At 27.9% G+C, this 17,037-nt stretch overlaps 1 protein-coding gene across 1 annotated transcript; it reads left to right on the forward strand.

Annotated features, from left to right (window-relative positions):
• Positions 1-11,115: 11,115 nt before the first annotated feature.
• Positions 11,116-15,472, forward strand: LOC109797239 (jasmonoyl--L-amino acid synthetase JAR4). Its single transcript, XM_020357210.3, has 5 exons — positions 11,116-11,276; positions 12,282-12,596; positions 12,678-12,779; positions 12,973-13,784; positions 14,887-15,472. The coding sequence occupies exons 2-5, from the start codon at positions 12,304-12,306 to the stop codon at positions 15,426-15,428; spliced, it is 1,749 nt and encodes a 582-aa protein (XP_020212799.1). The 5' UTR covers positions 11,116-11,276; positions 12,282-12,303; the 3' UTR covers positions 15,429-15,472.
• Positions 15,473-17,037: the final 1,565 nt, after the last annotated feature.

Raw genomic sequence — 17,037 nt, forward strand, 5'->3', positions numbered from 1 at the left:
TTTAATTGATTAAAATAAAACAAAATTTAATAAAAAAATATTTTGAAAATATTTATTTTGTATTTTTTAATTTTTAGTCTATTTTATTTTATTTAATAATTTATTCTCTCTTTAATATGTGATTTATTTTTCACATATTTCTCTTCAACTAAATAATCAAATTTTCACTTTATTTCTTCTTTATTTCTACCAATTTATTTTTCTCTTCTTTATTTTTCTCCACTTTATTTTTTACATTTTTATTTTTTTTATACCAAATACACTCTAAATTAAGAATATAGACATATTTTATTTTTTTAAGGTTAAATTATAATTTTTATCTCCTATAATATCAAATGTATAATTTTAGTCTTTTTATTTTTAATTTTATAATTTTAATCCTCCAAATTAATAAAATCTATAATATTGATTATCTTGTTAAATGTTCATTCATTACTTATTAAAATTATGAGTCTAATTATTATATAATGATTATTAATATTTAATAATATTAGATTAAAAAAATTATTAAATTTTAATTGTCTTATATATCATTTGCATAATGTCATATAATTATTAAAGTTATAATTTTAATAATCAATAGATGAATATTTGATAAGAAATTGAAATTAAAGACTTTATAAAATTGAATGATTAAAATTAAAAAAAAAAAAATAAAGGAACTAAAAACAACAAATTAATATTATTGAAGGGATGAAAGTTTTTTTTGGTTGAGTATTATAACTTTAAAAATTGTATGGTTATGGCATAACACAAGAACTTGCGGCAGAAAACAACGTAGATTGGTGTTAAATTCTTTTTAAATTAAGTTGATAAATTAATTTTAAATTATTAAATATAATTAAAAGTTTAAAACATGTGTTTAATTTTATTTTTTTTAGCAATTCAATTTCAATTTGAGAAGTGTTATCTCCTCTGAACGAAGAACGCGACTAATCTTCTAAACTAATAAATAATAAATATGTAACACTTATCAATAATTTCAAAAAATTTGGCATAAAAAACATGATTTTAAGAAAATTATTTATTTAATTTAATATTTAAAAATTGGGAGAATTATTCTGCCTCAGTTTTGAAGGAAATAGGTCAGTTGGTCTGTCTTCTAAATCCAAACGGTCGTCTCCGTAACAGAAACCTAAAAACTCCTGACGCCGTAATAATACTGTGCACTGGCACTGCTGCCTCCAAAGAAAGACCTTTTTCAACCATTCAAGAAATATTATACTAAATTTAAAAAATATTGTATAATTATCTTAATTTGTTAATATCTAGTTTGTGAAATTAAAATATTTTTATAGATGTAAAAGATGAAATTTAAATTTTTTAAAAAAATGTTTTAAGAAATTTTCTATTGCTTATGAATGGAGTAATCGGAAGACAGAAATTAATCGCGAAACCCGATGCTATGGTACAATGTAAGTATGAAACTTTTAAAAAATTGATGGGACGCATCGAATATCCTCCGCCACACCTCTACAGAGACCAATAGACACCACAAAAAAACATAATCGATCCTTGCATTGCATAAAATACCATGAGTGATAGTGATTTATCGGCAAAACCACACAAGCTGCCAGAAGAAAACGACGTCGTTTTAATAATTTGTTTTTTCAATACTTATAAAACTTTAATATAGAATGCAAAATCATTTTCAGATTTTCCGCCGCGTTACTCTTAAGTGCCCTTTTTGGATTCACACAGGTTTTGTTAATATTTGTTGTCAATATCTCCTACAACTTATTCGTCATAAATTTGGTTACTTTAAAAAACGTAAAAATAATTGCATATTATTCACTGTAAATTCAAAATATAATTATATATTTAAAGATATTTGTTATAATTTTTTTATTGTAAATAAGAGAAAATTATAGAGATTCAATTGGTGCAATTTAATTTTTAAAATCATACATTTTTATTAATTATTATTGATTTTATTAAATGGTGTATTGTTGTTCAATTGTTGAGAACTTTAGTAATTTAATATAAATTCTTAAAGAGTTTGAGTTATTTAAGGGTTTATTAAATGGTGTAATTGTTAAAGAGTGGGTGTAGGTTTAGTCACGTTATAAGTGATTCTCATTGGGGTTTTTGTCTCATTCACATCGAACACAAGTTAAGTAGTGTTAGACATGGACAAATTTGAGAGCTCTTTACCTCAATTACGTTAGGACAAAGATAATGGTGTTAGGTGTAAGTTGTTTATGGTAATGTGTTATTTTATTGATAAAATGGTAAACATGTATAAGTTAGTTAAATCTATTACATGTTATGTGTTGATATATGTTGTTAGTTATTTATACATTTATTGGAATAATGTATATTGATGATTAAATTGTTAATAGTTGAATATTGTTGGTTCTATATACATTGATTTAGGATAACTTATATAGAATATTATTTGTTGAACTGTTAAGGTGATGGTGTTGATAATGCTTAAGGCATTAAGACATGTTACGTTGATTGACTTGAGACTATAGGAGATGATGTTTTAGAAATTTAGATATCCTATTGTGAGGATATTGTTGTGATGTTTTATGAGTCCAGTTGTTGAAAAATCATTTTTGAGTAGTTAACTCTTGAAGTGAATAGTCGAGCCTTCACTAGAACCTTAGTTAATGCGATATGTGGGCAAGGTCAAGTCTTACCAACTACAAGTGACCACGATATATGAGCTAAGTCGAGCTATACTGATTACAAGTTACCAATGTTGATTTGTGTGTCGGTAAGGTTGAACTATACACTTATAAAGTGACCAACCTAAGTAATGTACAAGGCTGAAGACCAAAATTTATAACTAAGTATTGTAGGGGATACAATATTTAAGGGTAATCAACAGACTAATCTTATAGGAAACATAGTTATACATGCTAAAATCGTGGTAGACTCACACCAAGTTGTTCTATTTTAATATGAATATTAGACTCTTTTAATTTAAGTGACGAAATATGAAAAATTGTGTTGTAATAAATTGATGTCCAATTTGGATATTAATCTAGTAGGTGTAAAAAGATTGTGTTAGTTTGGTGAAATCAAATCATTTAGATTGTTCATCATTGTTGTATAAGATCTCCTTAGTTGGATGCATGACGACACATGTAGTTGAGATGTTTTGTATATGATGTGTTGATTGTGATGTTCATATGTTATGTGAATTTGTTGTTGAATGACATGGTTGTGGTGTAAGTTGATATGTTGTAATGTGGTTAAGTTGTTACCTTTTAAAAGTTATTGAATGTCATGTGAGGTGTTATGTTTGTGTTGCTATGTTGTAAGCCATGATGTTGTTGTCGCTGTGTGGTTTACATTTTGGTGTAGTATAGTTGTTTTACTTTTATATTTGTTATATGTTTATTTTTTAGAATATTAGTTTATCCTTGCATTTTTTTTTGTGGAAGGGTTGTGATGAACATATTTATATAGGAGTAGAACAAGATTAGGCCAGAGGTGGAGATGTCTTGGAAGCCATGCCAAAAGATGACATGTTATTTTGTTGGGTTATTCTAATGTAATAAAATGGTTTAGTTGTTATTTTATATATAACTTAGGTTTGCATTTCAATTTTTGGATTATTGTAGATATATGTGTACATAATGATGTAGTTCCACTGAGAAATACATTTATAGGATTAGTTGACTTATTCCAATACACATGTTATTTCATGTATTTCCAATAATCACTTGAATGTAAGTTGTAACCTTGTATAGTTGTTTTATCTTTTCTCTATGAGTAGTTGAATTGTTAAATATATGGATCATGACAAATTGTTACAAAATTTAAAAGACCCAAAATTAAATAAACACTTGAGAGATTTAAATTTTAATTAAACCTTAAACTTTAATTTAATTAAATTTTTATAACATTTATACGGAATTGACAACAATATTTGATTAATTTACCGTGTATTTTTTTATTTATTAATACGGTGTAACAATAGGATAAACTTATATTTCATATTTTTGTAAAATTATTTAATATAAATAATGCAAATACATTAAACTTTTGAATATTTATTTGATTATTTACTTACTTATTATTTACTTTCTTGGACTTTTTGGGCATATCTATAAAAAAAAAATGAGGCTCATGATATATACACTTCCTTCTTTTTATAAGTACACCTCCTTTTTTTTAAAAAATTATAAAATATTATAATTTTTTTTTAAAAAAATTTTAATTTTACACTTTTAACTTTCAATTTGTTACTTTCTTCTTCTTATTCACACACTTTTTTTTTCTTTCAATTTTCATATGCTACTAAAATAGGTGGGGTGAAAGAAAAATAAGAGGGTGCATGTAAAAATTGAAAAAAGGAGGAAAGATATGTGAAAAAAAATACTAAATTAAATGTTGTGGATGTAAAATTAAAAAATTTAAAACAAAAAATTAAAAATATTTTAAAATTTTAATTATTTTTTTTAAAAGGAGGTGTACTTATAGAAAAAAGGAGGTGTATATATCATGAACCAAAAAATGAAGAAACAACAAGCGTCGCAAGGCCCAATGTTTCCTCTTCTGGGCTTTTGAAACGAGACTACCCCCCAAAAAAGGAGAAAGAAAATAGACTACATTGGACCCAATTAAAAGAAAAGCAGGCAAACAATATATTTTGGAATAGTTTATTGAGAATTTTTTTCAAGCGTTTCATAAATAAAAAAAAAAACAAAAATGAAAATTAGTTAATCAAAACATGTGCTAAATTGTGGTTTAGGAAAGTGAAACTTAGCTCAAAGTCAAACATGAATATAAAATAGTACATGAGAGTGTATATGAGAAGAGCCATCGTGAAAAATGTGGTTGGACAGAATTAGGTTATTCAGAGCCAAAAAAAACCTAAATACGAGTGACTTTTCTGGCTAGGTTCTTCTGTTTTTTATTATGACTTATTTTCAATGAATTTACAAAGAATAAGAAAATTCATCAGAATTAGTTAATAATCTTAATAATCATGTATTTACGAAAAATGATATAAACTTTTCAAAATTACTCTTATTTAAAAATTCACGAATTCGTTTAATTTCTCTCTTCACTTTATTTATTTTTCTAATATCCAATTAATTTCAGCATATTAATAGCCACTGATGCCATTATCAATCATTGAAAAAAGTGAAAGAAAAAACGCATAGGTGTAGAATAATTAAACTTGATGTGTAATTATTATTAAGGATTTTAAAAATATTTTTCCGCACCAAGTATTTTTTTTCTTTCAAAACTCACCAAGTATTATTATCTTTAAAAAAAAATTTATGGTTGCCATGCTAGCATAGTTGGTCGACAGTTAAATTTCTTAAACGTACAAACTATGATTTTTTTTAACAGGTGGCATACTATAATTTTATTCCGTGTAAGAAAATATTTTTTTAACACAAGATAAAGTTTAGAAAAAAGTAAATAGTTTGTGTTTTTTAAATATAAATTAAGTGTAACATGAAAAGAAAAGAAAAAGTATAATTAAAAATGTATAGCTTATCATTACATGTTTTCGTATAGTTGGATTGCGAATATTATATTTGATATGAGAGTATGGTAGTAATAGGTTGGAGGAGAAGTATGTGTAGAAAATCATGTCAATGGATGACATAGTTCTTTTAGTGTTATTCGAGAGTAGTTGTTACTTAATTGATGATTATAATTTTGTGTTTTTTAATTTGAATTTGTTGTATATATGATCTACTTACATAATAATTATTTTATGTTTTTCACTCTTATAGTTATCAAGTTATAAAATGTAGAGACCTGTCATATTGTTACATTATGCAATAATTTTTTTTTAAATTCATTTTGTTATAGCATTTTTTTCTATTACTAAAAGCGTATTTTATGTTTTATTTTTAAATATTTTATTTTCTTTATGGGTCTTATATCATTTAATAACTATACTTTTTTCTTCTCATTTTCTACACAAGTTAAAAACAAAAAAAAAACTCTTCTTTCCTATCAAACTACTAAAAGAAATTAAATAATCTATTATTCTCTTTCTTCCTTTTATTTACAATTTCTTTCTATTTTATTTTATCAATCAAACAATGTATAAAAATAAAATCATTAAAGTTGACCTAACAATAAAGTGAGACAATATATACAAAGATTATAATTTTAAATAAGGTTGTTATCATTATAGTTTTTATAAATAAATAAAAAAATAGTGTGAAAATACGACAGAAGAAAAGTTGAGTTGTGAATTCAGATAATTGGCCTATGTTTTTTGAATGGTTGGGGTTGGGAGATGAATTTAGAAAAGTTGGACAAATAGCATTTACTTAAAAGTTAATTAAAGGTTAATGAAAACGTAGTTACCAAATTCAGTGTCTCTAATTGTAATTGATTAGCCGTCATATATATTATTCTCTTTAGTGATGGTATTGTTAGCTTCACACAATCATAAGTTAAACTGTTTGGTGGGGTGGTTTAGTTGACCTGCCTGTTACTGTTAAGGAGTCTTTTCATCCAAGGAAATTTCGAGGTCTGTTTCTTCGTCAAAACATTTTCTAATTCGTAACCGTAATTAAGCATGTAATCTTTCACAATCATATCAGTTGGTGCCCACTAAAATTCTTGTCAAAAAGCTTTGTTTGAATCTTAAACACAAAATATAAGAATTTGATGAATCGCGCACTGTTTAAACGAGAGATGAACTACAAAAACGGAATAGTAAAAAGTTAACATATCGAAACTTAAACTAATATTTTGACAAATTCAATAATCATCTTAATTTTAATAATATTGATAAATTTATTATAGTTATCTGTCTCAATTATTGATTTGATCTAGCTTATTCTCATTCATGTTATTTTTGTTAATTAATTATAATGTTAGTACGAAGTCTCTATTGTGAAAATAATAATTAATTTTTATCAAGATACACGATGAATATTTTCCTCCCAACTCACTCATATTAATGATAATATTAATCAATTAAAATTTATATTTAGAATGTTATATTTTTAGTATTTAATTATAAATTATAACTTATATATGAATGGTTTAAAATCATGTTCTGATAATTTTAGAGCGAATTTTTAATTTAATTTTAACAAATTTTTATTTAATATTTTACACAAATGTGAAGGATATTGTTTTTTTTCTCTAATGAACTCATCTCTTTCATTTTCTTCCATTCTACTTAATCTCTCTTAAATAACTTAAGTTTTAACGGCAACTTTTTAAATTTTCTTTTTTTTTTTTCTTCTACTTTTGTTCTCTTGCACCAAAACACTATGGTGTAATTCCATCTTGTATGAAAATACAAACAAATTTAAATATATTTTTAATCTTTTAAATTTAGAGAATTTATTTTTGATCTTTTAAATTTAAAATTATTATTTTCAATTTTTGTAATTTTTAAAAATTTCATTTTAGTCCCTCAAATTATCAATAATATATCTAAAAATGATAGATTAAGACAATTATGTATCATCAACTGAATTTAATATAATATGTTCATTAATAAGTATATTAGTAAACAAATTTTATGTAATGATATCTAACAAATTTTCTAACAAAATTTAAGTATTAAAATTAAAACAATATTTTTTTTAAAATTATATAAATTAAAATGACTAATTTTAAAATTGAGAAATTATAGACAAAATTATTTTAAATTTAGGTGACTAAAATGATATTTAAACAAATAAAGTTTCAAAATGATTAATGGTTAAAAATTGACTTTAACGAGTCTGATTGATGAATTCCTTTAATCTAGACTAAACTTTTCCCAATGATTTTTAATTATTTATCATTACAGCTGGCTAGGAATAGATGTATGGACTAAGCACTATGAAATTTTGATTTCAATTCAAGGTACACTATGAAAGTAAATAAATAATTGACTTGGAGCCGCAACCAGGGAAAGGTGAATAAACTTTAATTTTAGTTTTATATCACTCAAAAAGTTTTATTATTATTTAATTAAAATTATATTAGATACAACTTAAAAGTATTTATTATAAAATTTAAAAATTTTATTATAAGTAATAATTCATTATTGAATCATGATAACTCTTTAACATGTTTACCAAATCACATAATGATGAATAAAATATCTTTGATTATATAAATTATATTTAAAACTTTCATAAATAAATATTTGTAAATATAAAATAATATTTTGATTTAAGATAAATAATTTATATTATAAAATAATATTATTTTAATTATTGATAATTTATTTTTAAAATATAAAAGATTTAGTTCATAAATTAATATAATAAATAAATAAACTGAATTGATTAAAAAGTTAAAAAAATTATTAAAAACATTTTCATATTGAAAAATAAATCCTAAAAAATTCTCTTCCAAAATAATCATTTATTTTTAATATATAGGAGTTGATATCTTTTTACTTTCTAAGCTATCAAAATTTGTTTTTAATTTAAATTTAGATAATTTGTAAAAGAAATAATCTTTAATGAAACTTTTGTTTTAGTTTCTTTTAATATATTTATCGGGAACCTTAGCTACCTTTCTTTTCTTTTCTTTTCAAATATATAATAAAAACCTGTTGTGGTTTTGAATTCACCGAGACAAATTTTTGCATAAACAACTCAGTTAATCTAATTTAAAATCAAATGATTAAAATAAATTAACAAAATTATTTTACTCCTATTTTTTTTTAGAGAAAAGCTTAAATTATGTTATTTCATAATTCTTCAGGAGAAAGGACTATAGAATTCGCATTGTGATAAAAGGGTTCCAAAATTTCTAACAAGCTCAAATTCATTCCTAAAATTAGGTGTAAAATATTAAGTCCAAAAATTAAAGAACAATTCAATCATCAAGAAATTCCCAAATCATCCGCTGATCAATTCATAAAAAGCAAAAATCACATGCTATAAAAGAATGTTTACATTAAAAAAAAATGATGGTTACCTCAAAAGCCAAACAAAATAGACCTAATGTGTGTTTAGTTTCCAATTAGAAACCTACCTATATTGCTTCCTAGTTTGTTGCCATTGACAGTTTGAATGAGTGTTGTTCTGTTTGCAATGCTATCCAAACATAACCATAGCCACATATCCCCATTATAGCTTGTTTAAACTGGAGTGTAGTATCAGTAGAGAGACTAGTTAAGTTAGTTGAATAAGCTCCATTAATTATTGCAAATTTTTTCATATCAAATCTGATTCCTATCGATAAAAAAGGGGCGTGTAGTAATTTATTTATTTTTGGTTAGTACGTGTTTGTGTGGCATAGATGGCAATCTTAAAACAGAAACAAATGCTTAAAGCCTTAATCCATTATCTAAATTGAAGTTTGGGTTAGAAAGTTATAACATGGGACACATGTAGCAGCTATTTTGGTCGGCACAGAGAATAATTAGTGATGAGTGAGTAAAGACGCAAACGTACGCAAGAATCACTTAACCATCCGAAGTGCTTCTATATATATTGTTTTATTTTTGTTTGGGGACAGACAAGAACGTTTTTCATGTGAGGAAATGTATAAAGTATACCTTTTTCTTTCGGTCATTTTCCAATTCATAGTTTAAGCATTAATCCATGTCACAATTCCAGAATCGACGAGTCAATCCAAAACAAGAAGAAACCAAAGAGAAGCACTGTGGAATTTTTGAGAATGGATTAGATATTCATGCTGCCTTTTCGTCCACTAACACTTTACGGCTTCATGTCCATGGCTGCTCTCTTTTATGGACGGAAATCCCTTATCCTTTGCCTTCCACTATCATCTCGATTCTCGAATACAATAAAATATTTCATTATAAATCAAAGGTTGTTATTTTAAATGACTTGACACTTAAAGATTAAGTTTAATCTCTAATTTATGCATGAAATCGGAAATTAAAATACTGTATTACCACTATTAGGATCCAAATGATGGTATGTGTCGACTGTCGAGGACTTTTATTTTTACTCTCACTTCATAATTTACTATTTTATTCTTGCAATGTATATGAAATAGAATAGAAAAAGAAAAAAAATGAATAACGTGGTACGAATAGAAAAATAATAATAAATGTAAAACTATAGACAATAATGTCTTCGTATGCAAATAATATTTATCTTTTAATCGTGTGGACAAAAGTTTAGGTTGACTCAATGACTTTAAAGAAATGAAAAAAATTGAGTTAGTTATAACTATTTAATTAACTGAGACTTTTATAAAGTATACCGATTGATATCGATTTAATTATTGATTTTGACTGTGTGGATCTCGACCTAATCCAAACTCATACTATTTAATTTTTTTTATGCTTTGTAATTCTATAATTATAATTTTAAAAATATTCATTATTCATTATTTTTTTTTATTTTTTATTTTATTTACCTTATCACTCAATCCAATCCAATTCAAATATGACGTAGTTGATTCAATTATCATTATCATTTTTTTTATGAATTTAAAGCAATCTAAATTAATTAAAACTCATACATATTTAAATATTTTATATTCAAATATATTTAGGATGGGAAATTCCATTACAAAATAGTCGGTTAAACTTTTTGAAAAAAATTAATATCAAACAAGTCAATAAATATTTGAAATTAATGATATAGATATCTTAAAAACATAAATTAATATTTTTATATAAAAAATACACCAAAAACAAAATAATGCGTCTCATACTTAAAAGTAATCAATTATACACTTAAACACAGTTAATTAAAATATCACTTCATAAATTTCAGTTAATGTTTGAAAGAAGGAAAGAGAAAATTTGTGTGGAGGAAGAAATGATAGTGAAGAAATATTTTGATGAAATAAAACTAACTCATAAATTATATTAGAGCATGTTTAAAATAAAGATAAAAGTGATTTTGAGAGAAAATATTTTATAATAAAAAAATAAAAAATCCTAAAGTTATGAAAATAGAGTAAGTATTAAACAAAAGATCAGATAATTAGAAATATAAAAAAATAGGTTTAATTTTGGTTACAAATATCTTTGTAATTTATTTTATTTAAAAAAAAGAAAAATCATGTAAAGAAAGTTAGAATTTAGGAAGAGAAGTGGGGGTGTGAGGTGTGGGGCCCACGCACGACGTGACTTTTATGGGTGCCGACGATCAGTCCAACTCAAACTCAAAAGAGAAGGTGGGCAAGAGAAGAGGGGTAGTTTTGGTATTCGCAGCACTTTAATTGAATCGAATCGAATTATCCAAACAAGGCCTATATATATTATTGTATCCCCAGTAAGAATCTTCATTCTTTCTTCACTCTTAGCTAAAGTCCACTGCACCCAACCCAAGTGCCATTTTCTAATATCTTCCTACTTCTCCTTCAGATCCAACATATCACAGACCACACCAAGATTCTCCCAGGTATTCATTTTTTCTTTCACAACAACAAAATCCTTTCTTTTTTTATTTTCTTAACTCCGCTTGCTTCTGGGTTTTGTTCCTCACTCGTCACACCCACATGAATTCTCATCATTCCTTCACTCGCTTTCTTCTTTTCAATTTTCCTCAGACCTCGTCAGTTTTTGGCTTTAATTCCGCCTTCTTAGTTCCACCTTTTTTCTCTTTCTCAACTAATTCACTTTGTTTTTAATCCAAAACCTCATCTTTATTGGGACCACTTTCTCTTCTCCTTCTATTCTTTTTCTCCCTCGTGCCGTGGACTACTTTTGGGCTCCTTTGACTTCGTTTTTTGGGCTTTTTTTTTTTTTTTTTTTAAAAGTTTTGCTAGTAACTTACTTTAACCTTTGGATTGCAATTTTTTTTTTGTCGAAATTGTTTGCTCGATATGAATTTCATTTGATATTTTTTTTATATAAGATTTTTCATGTTGGTGACTGCGAGATTGTTCTATCCAAAAGCTGAGTTGACCTTAGTAGCTGACGCAACAGTAAGGGTAGAAAAACAAAATATGAAGCATATTTTGAAGATTTCCCTTTGTTTTGGTGTTCCTAAAAGATTCATTGTACATCCGATAAACAAATAAAGATTCAATGTACATGTTATGTAGCATGCGCATTTGTCCTGCTTCTAGCGTAGATGAAAATAGAATTCCGCGTTTTTAAATATTCTAACATTTCATTCGTCTGAGACCGATGAGCGATGAGGGCAGCATAAAATAATACGCACGCATGAATGATCAAAAAAATAACACACGCATAAAAATAAACGTAGAATTATTATTTTTTGTTTGGCTTTATCTTTCTACCACAATTAATAATATTGTTTGTCCTTTTCTGCGTCACTACTCTGTCTGAGACTCTGAATTGATTATTCCCCAATTAATATTATTGTTGGAACAACTCTTATGGAGATTATTATTAAAAATAAGAACTCAGTACTCAACCTTTCTTACAACATGAGGTGCAGTTGAAGGGCTGTGACTGTGAGGATGTTAGAGAAACTGGAGGAGTTTGACATGGACAAAGTTATACAAGAGTTTGAGTCACTGACAAAGGATGCGGAAATGGTTCAGAGGGAAACTCTGAAAAGGATTTTGGAGGATAACGCATCAGCAGAGTACTTGCAGAGTTTGGGTCTCAATGGAAGAACTGACCCCGAGAGTTTCAAGGCATGTGTTCCACTGGTTACCCACAAAGAATTGGAACCTTATATCTACAGAATTATTGATGGTGATGCCTCTCCTATTCTCACCGGAAAACCCATCACAACCATGTCCTTAAGGTGCATTTTTTTCCCTCAATTTTATGTATACCACTTGGAGTAGAGTTTGAACCGAGAAATTTCTTTATAATATTCTTGCAGTTCTGGCACTACCCAGGGGAAGCCAAAATATGTACCTTGGAACGATGAATTGTTTGAAACCACTATGCAGATATACCAGACCTCTTTTGCCTTTAGGAACAGGTATTTTTTACTTTAATTTTTATGCAGTCAAGCTAAAATTTTGGCACTTTCAATTAGAAATCATCTTAGATGTGACTTTTGAAGTACTTATTATAGAAAAAAAAAATACTAGAGCTTTCAAATTGAATTCCTTTTCGAAAACTGAAAACCCAATTTTGTTATATTATCTCCTGACACAATTCCATTCCTGCAGAGAGTTTCCTATAAAGAGTGGGAAGGCTTTAAGCTTTGTATACGGTAGCAAACAGTCCAAAACAAAAGGGGGTCTGGCAGCTAGAACTGCCACAAGCAATGTTTTCTGTAGTGCTGGTTACAAGTGTGGAATGAGGGCACTCCAATCGCTATGCTGCAGCCCAGATGAAGTGATATTTGGTCCTGACTTTTTCCAATCATTGTACTGCCATCTACTGTGTGGTCTGATTTTCCGGGAGGAAGTTCAGTTTGTGTCTTCCACATTTGCACATAGCATTGTCCATGCTTTTAGAACCTTTGAACAAGTGTGGGAAGAGCTTTGTAATGATATTAGGGAAGGGGTTCTCACTAGCAATGTCACCGTTCCTTCGATTCGAATGGCCATGTCTAAACTGCTCAAACCGAACCCGGAATTAGCCAACTTGATCCACAGAAAATGCACGGGGTTGAGCAACTGGTATGGGTTGATACCGGAGCTTTTTCCCAATGCTAAGTACATTTATGGCATCATGACTGGGTCAATGGAACCATATTTGAAAAAATTGAGGCACTATGCAGGGGAGCTTCCTTTGTTGACCGCTGACTATGGATCTTCCGAGGGATGGATAGCGGCAAATGTGAACCCAAAACTACCCCCTGAGCTTGCCACTTATGCTGTGCTTCCTCACATTGGTTACTTTGAGTTCATTCCTCTCACAGAGCTTGAGAATGCCAAGGGTGAACCTGATTTCCTCTGTGTTGATCCTCAGTCTGTGGGCCTCACTGAAGTGAAGGTTGGTGAAGAGTATGAAATTGTAATGACCAATCCTGCAGGTACGGAATTCTTCTCTGGACAATTTTATTTTAGTTTATGTTACGTTTTTCCATCACATTAATGGGACGGGATTGAGTAGTAGTTGTAGTAACTAGTAAGGACCACAGCTACTTCCTTATTTCAACTTGGAAAATATGATGCTGAAATCTGCATACTGTTTAAAGTAAGACGTTAATTATTTGACCTTCTTGGTCTAGAAGGAAGTTAATGGTTTGCACATACTAAGATATCTTACATACTTCACGTGTTCCTTTTTCTGAGTGATAATAAGTGACTACTGACAAATCCAGCTAACAATTCTTTTTGAGATCAATACTTAGTGGGGTATAATTTTGTATTACTATTATTATGATATTTGCACATGTGCTTTTTTATAGCTTACTGGTACGTTTGTTGGCCTTATGCACGATGGGGAGGGTTTGGTCCCTTCCCATATGCATTCCCCCCTTTTTGGTGATATGCATAAGATGTAAATATATATATTTTAATTATTTTTATGGGATGGGGATGAAAGAAATAAAGTGGGTGCTTTGAATGCTTGGTGATATGACCTTCATGGGACCAACTTGGAGAAATTTCTTCCTAATGATTTGTAAAGTTACATCATATACCTAATCAGAATAAAATATATAACTTGCAGCAATTGCATAATCCTGCAAATTGCGAGTTAGACCAAGTCTTTGGTTTTGGCAACCAATCTTGGATTTACAAAGTGCCGATTTCATGGAATTAGATCGTGTCTCGACCTTATCTGGATTGTCCTCATTAACTTTGGCTGCATGATTCATCCTATTTTTTTAAACACAATTAGGAATATACATAAACTTTCATTGCATTCCTTCGCTTCTCTATCCTATTGAGTTGAGAATCAACCTGAAAACCTAAATATTTTATTAGGAAATCTTGTCATATGACCTACGCATATGTATGTCACATTCATGATTTCGTGAATCTTTTCTTGTGTCTATGTATGCATTAATTTATATATACAGTATGAATCAAATAAAATGTGCACAATTTAGCAATGGCATAAACACGCAATATTAGTAAGAATATGTTTGAATAAACTTGTAATATTTAAACTTGTGGACTAAACTACAGGTTTATACCGGTATAGATTGGGGGATGTGGTGAAGGTTATGGGATTCCACAATTCAACTCCAGAACTAAAGTTTATTAGGCGAAGCAGTCTTCTGCTGAACATTAACATTGACAAGAACACTGAGACGGATTTACAGTTAGCTGTGGAAGCTGCATCAAAGTTACTAGCAGAGGAGAAATCGGAATTAGTTGACTTTAGTAGCCATGTTGACTTATCCAAAGAACCAGGGCACTATGTCATCTTCTGGGAAATCAGCGGGGAAGCAAGTGAAGAAGTACTCCATGAATGCTGCAACCGTTTGGACAAGTCTTTCGTGGATGCCGGCTACACCAGCTCTCGCAAAGTGAATTGCATTGGTGCCCTGGAACTGCGAGTCGTTCGCAGAGGAACGTTCCAGAAGATTCTTGATCATTATGTAGGACTAGGAACCGCTGTTAATCAGTACAAGACACCAAGATGTGTAGGTTCTTCAAACACAAGAGTGTTGCAAATCTTGAGTGATAATGTTGTCAACAACTATCTTAGTACCGCTTTCAATTGAATAAAATTTGGGAATAATAATCTAAAAAAGTGCACTTAGATTTACCACATTGTGCAACTTTCTACCTTTCTTTCATCACTTTATTTAGGTCATTCTCAATCCTGTCTCTCTCTGTCCATGTATGTTTAGCTTTGCAAACATTTATCACGCAACAGATTCCTATGCCAACCTCATCATCATCTAATGCTCTCTGCAATAATACTAGTATTGGTATCATAAGCTAAAGGCCATGACTGTCGGAGGTGGGGTGAAAAAAAGAAAAATCATGTGAAAGTGTTTCGGACTCAGTGGGCAGAACATATATCAAGTACCAATAAAAAGAAAAATAGTTTAATGTATACTTTTAAAAACCGGATCGGTCATCAAATCGGTTAAGGTACTGAGTTAGTGGGTTAAAAGGTTGAACGAGTGGATCACTAATTGAACCACATGAGTCATGACCCAGTTTTTAATAAATTTATTAAAAAAATATTCATGTTAAATATATTTTATACTTATAAATTTCAATAATTCATATTCTATTTTAAATTTTAGTTTTCATCTTATTTAAAATTATCTTTATTTTATTTTATATAAAGAAATACATAAAAAAAATTACATGTTAAACTATATATTAATACAAATTAAAAATATAAATAATATGTACATATATAATATATTTACAATTGATATCACAAAATAATATATGTAATATCTACATAGATATTATATTATTAAATATATAACTTAAAGTTAATAATATATTATAAAAGTTATTTAGGTTGCATATATTACAAACAAATACATTAGAACAAGTAATCATTGTTATGTTTAATAAGACTCTTTGCTCTTTCATTAACAGGATTAAAATCTCATTGTTATTTTTGTGATTTGTGGTCCCTTAAAAAAATAAAAAAAAAATTGTAGTTGAACTGGTTTGATCCATTTGTGCATTTGTCGAACAGGAAAATTGACCAGTTTACTCCGATTTGAAACGGATCAAATACATAATCGATCCAACTCAACTACTCAAGGTTTGAACCGACTGAACTAACGTTCTCGATTCAATCAAACCGATCGACCGATCCAATCCAGTTTTTAAAACACTAATTTAATGAGTAATTTCTATTTTTTTTTAAATTTAAAAATCATTTTTTATTTGAATTTTATTTTGATGAATGAGGAAGTACAACAAAAACATAGTCTTTTTTTCTTATACCGATTTTATTATTGAAACAATTGGCATAACATTTTTTTTATGAGATTTTGAGCTAGTAAAAAACAAAGGTCCAAAAAGAATAAAGTCAAATTGGCCTAATCCATTAAATTAAATGGATAAGATTGAATAAATGATTTTTAGATCAATAAATGAATATATTTGACTTGGGATTATTTTTTTCTATTGTAAAAAAATAAAAATAGAAAAAAAGTTAAATAAGTTAATTTAATTTGGATAATAAGTCAAATCGAATTAAAAATAAGTGATGTATAAGAAATTCAATTCAGTTTAACCCATTGAGATGATTCTAAATTAAGAAACATTAAAGAATTTGGACAATAATAAAATTTATTTTAAGATCTTAAAGAGTGAACCATTGGAGAAAAGATTTATAAATCTCGTGTGGCATTA

This window comes from Cajanus cajan, chromosome 11 (assembly GCF_000230855.2).
Source record: "Cajanus cajan strain Asha chromosome 11, NIPB_CcT2T_4, whole genome shotgun sequence".
In the NCBI taxonomy this organism is placed as follows: Eukaryota; Viridiplantae; Streptophyta; class Magnoliopsida; order Fabales; family Fabaceae; genus Cajanus; species Cajanus cajan.

What these genes read in the sequence shown, in the direction of transcription:
- LOC109797239 (XM_020357210.3), top strand. Translation starts at nt 12,304, where the DNA reads ATGTTAGAGAAACTGGAGGAGTTTGACATGGACAAAGTTATACAAGAG. An exon ending in ATCACAACCATGTCCTTAAG is followed by an intron (nt 12,597 to 12,677) that starts GTGCATTTTTTT and finishes ATATTCTTGCAG; the next exon opens with TTCTGGCACTACCCAGGGGA. An exon ending in TCTTTTGCCTTTAGGAACAG is followed by an intron (nt 12,780 to 12,972) that starts GTATTTTTTACT and finishes CCATTCCTGCAG; the next exon opens with AGAGTTTCCTATAAAGAGTG.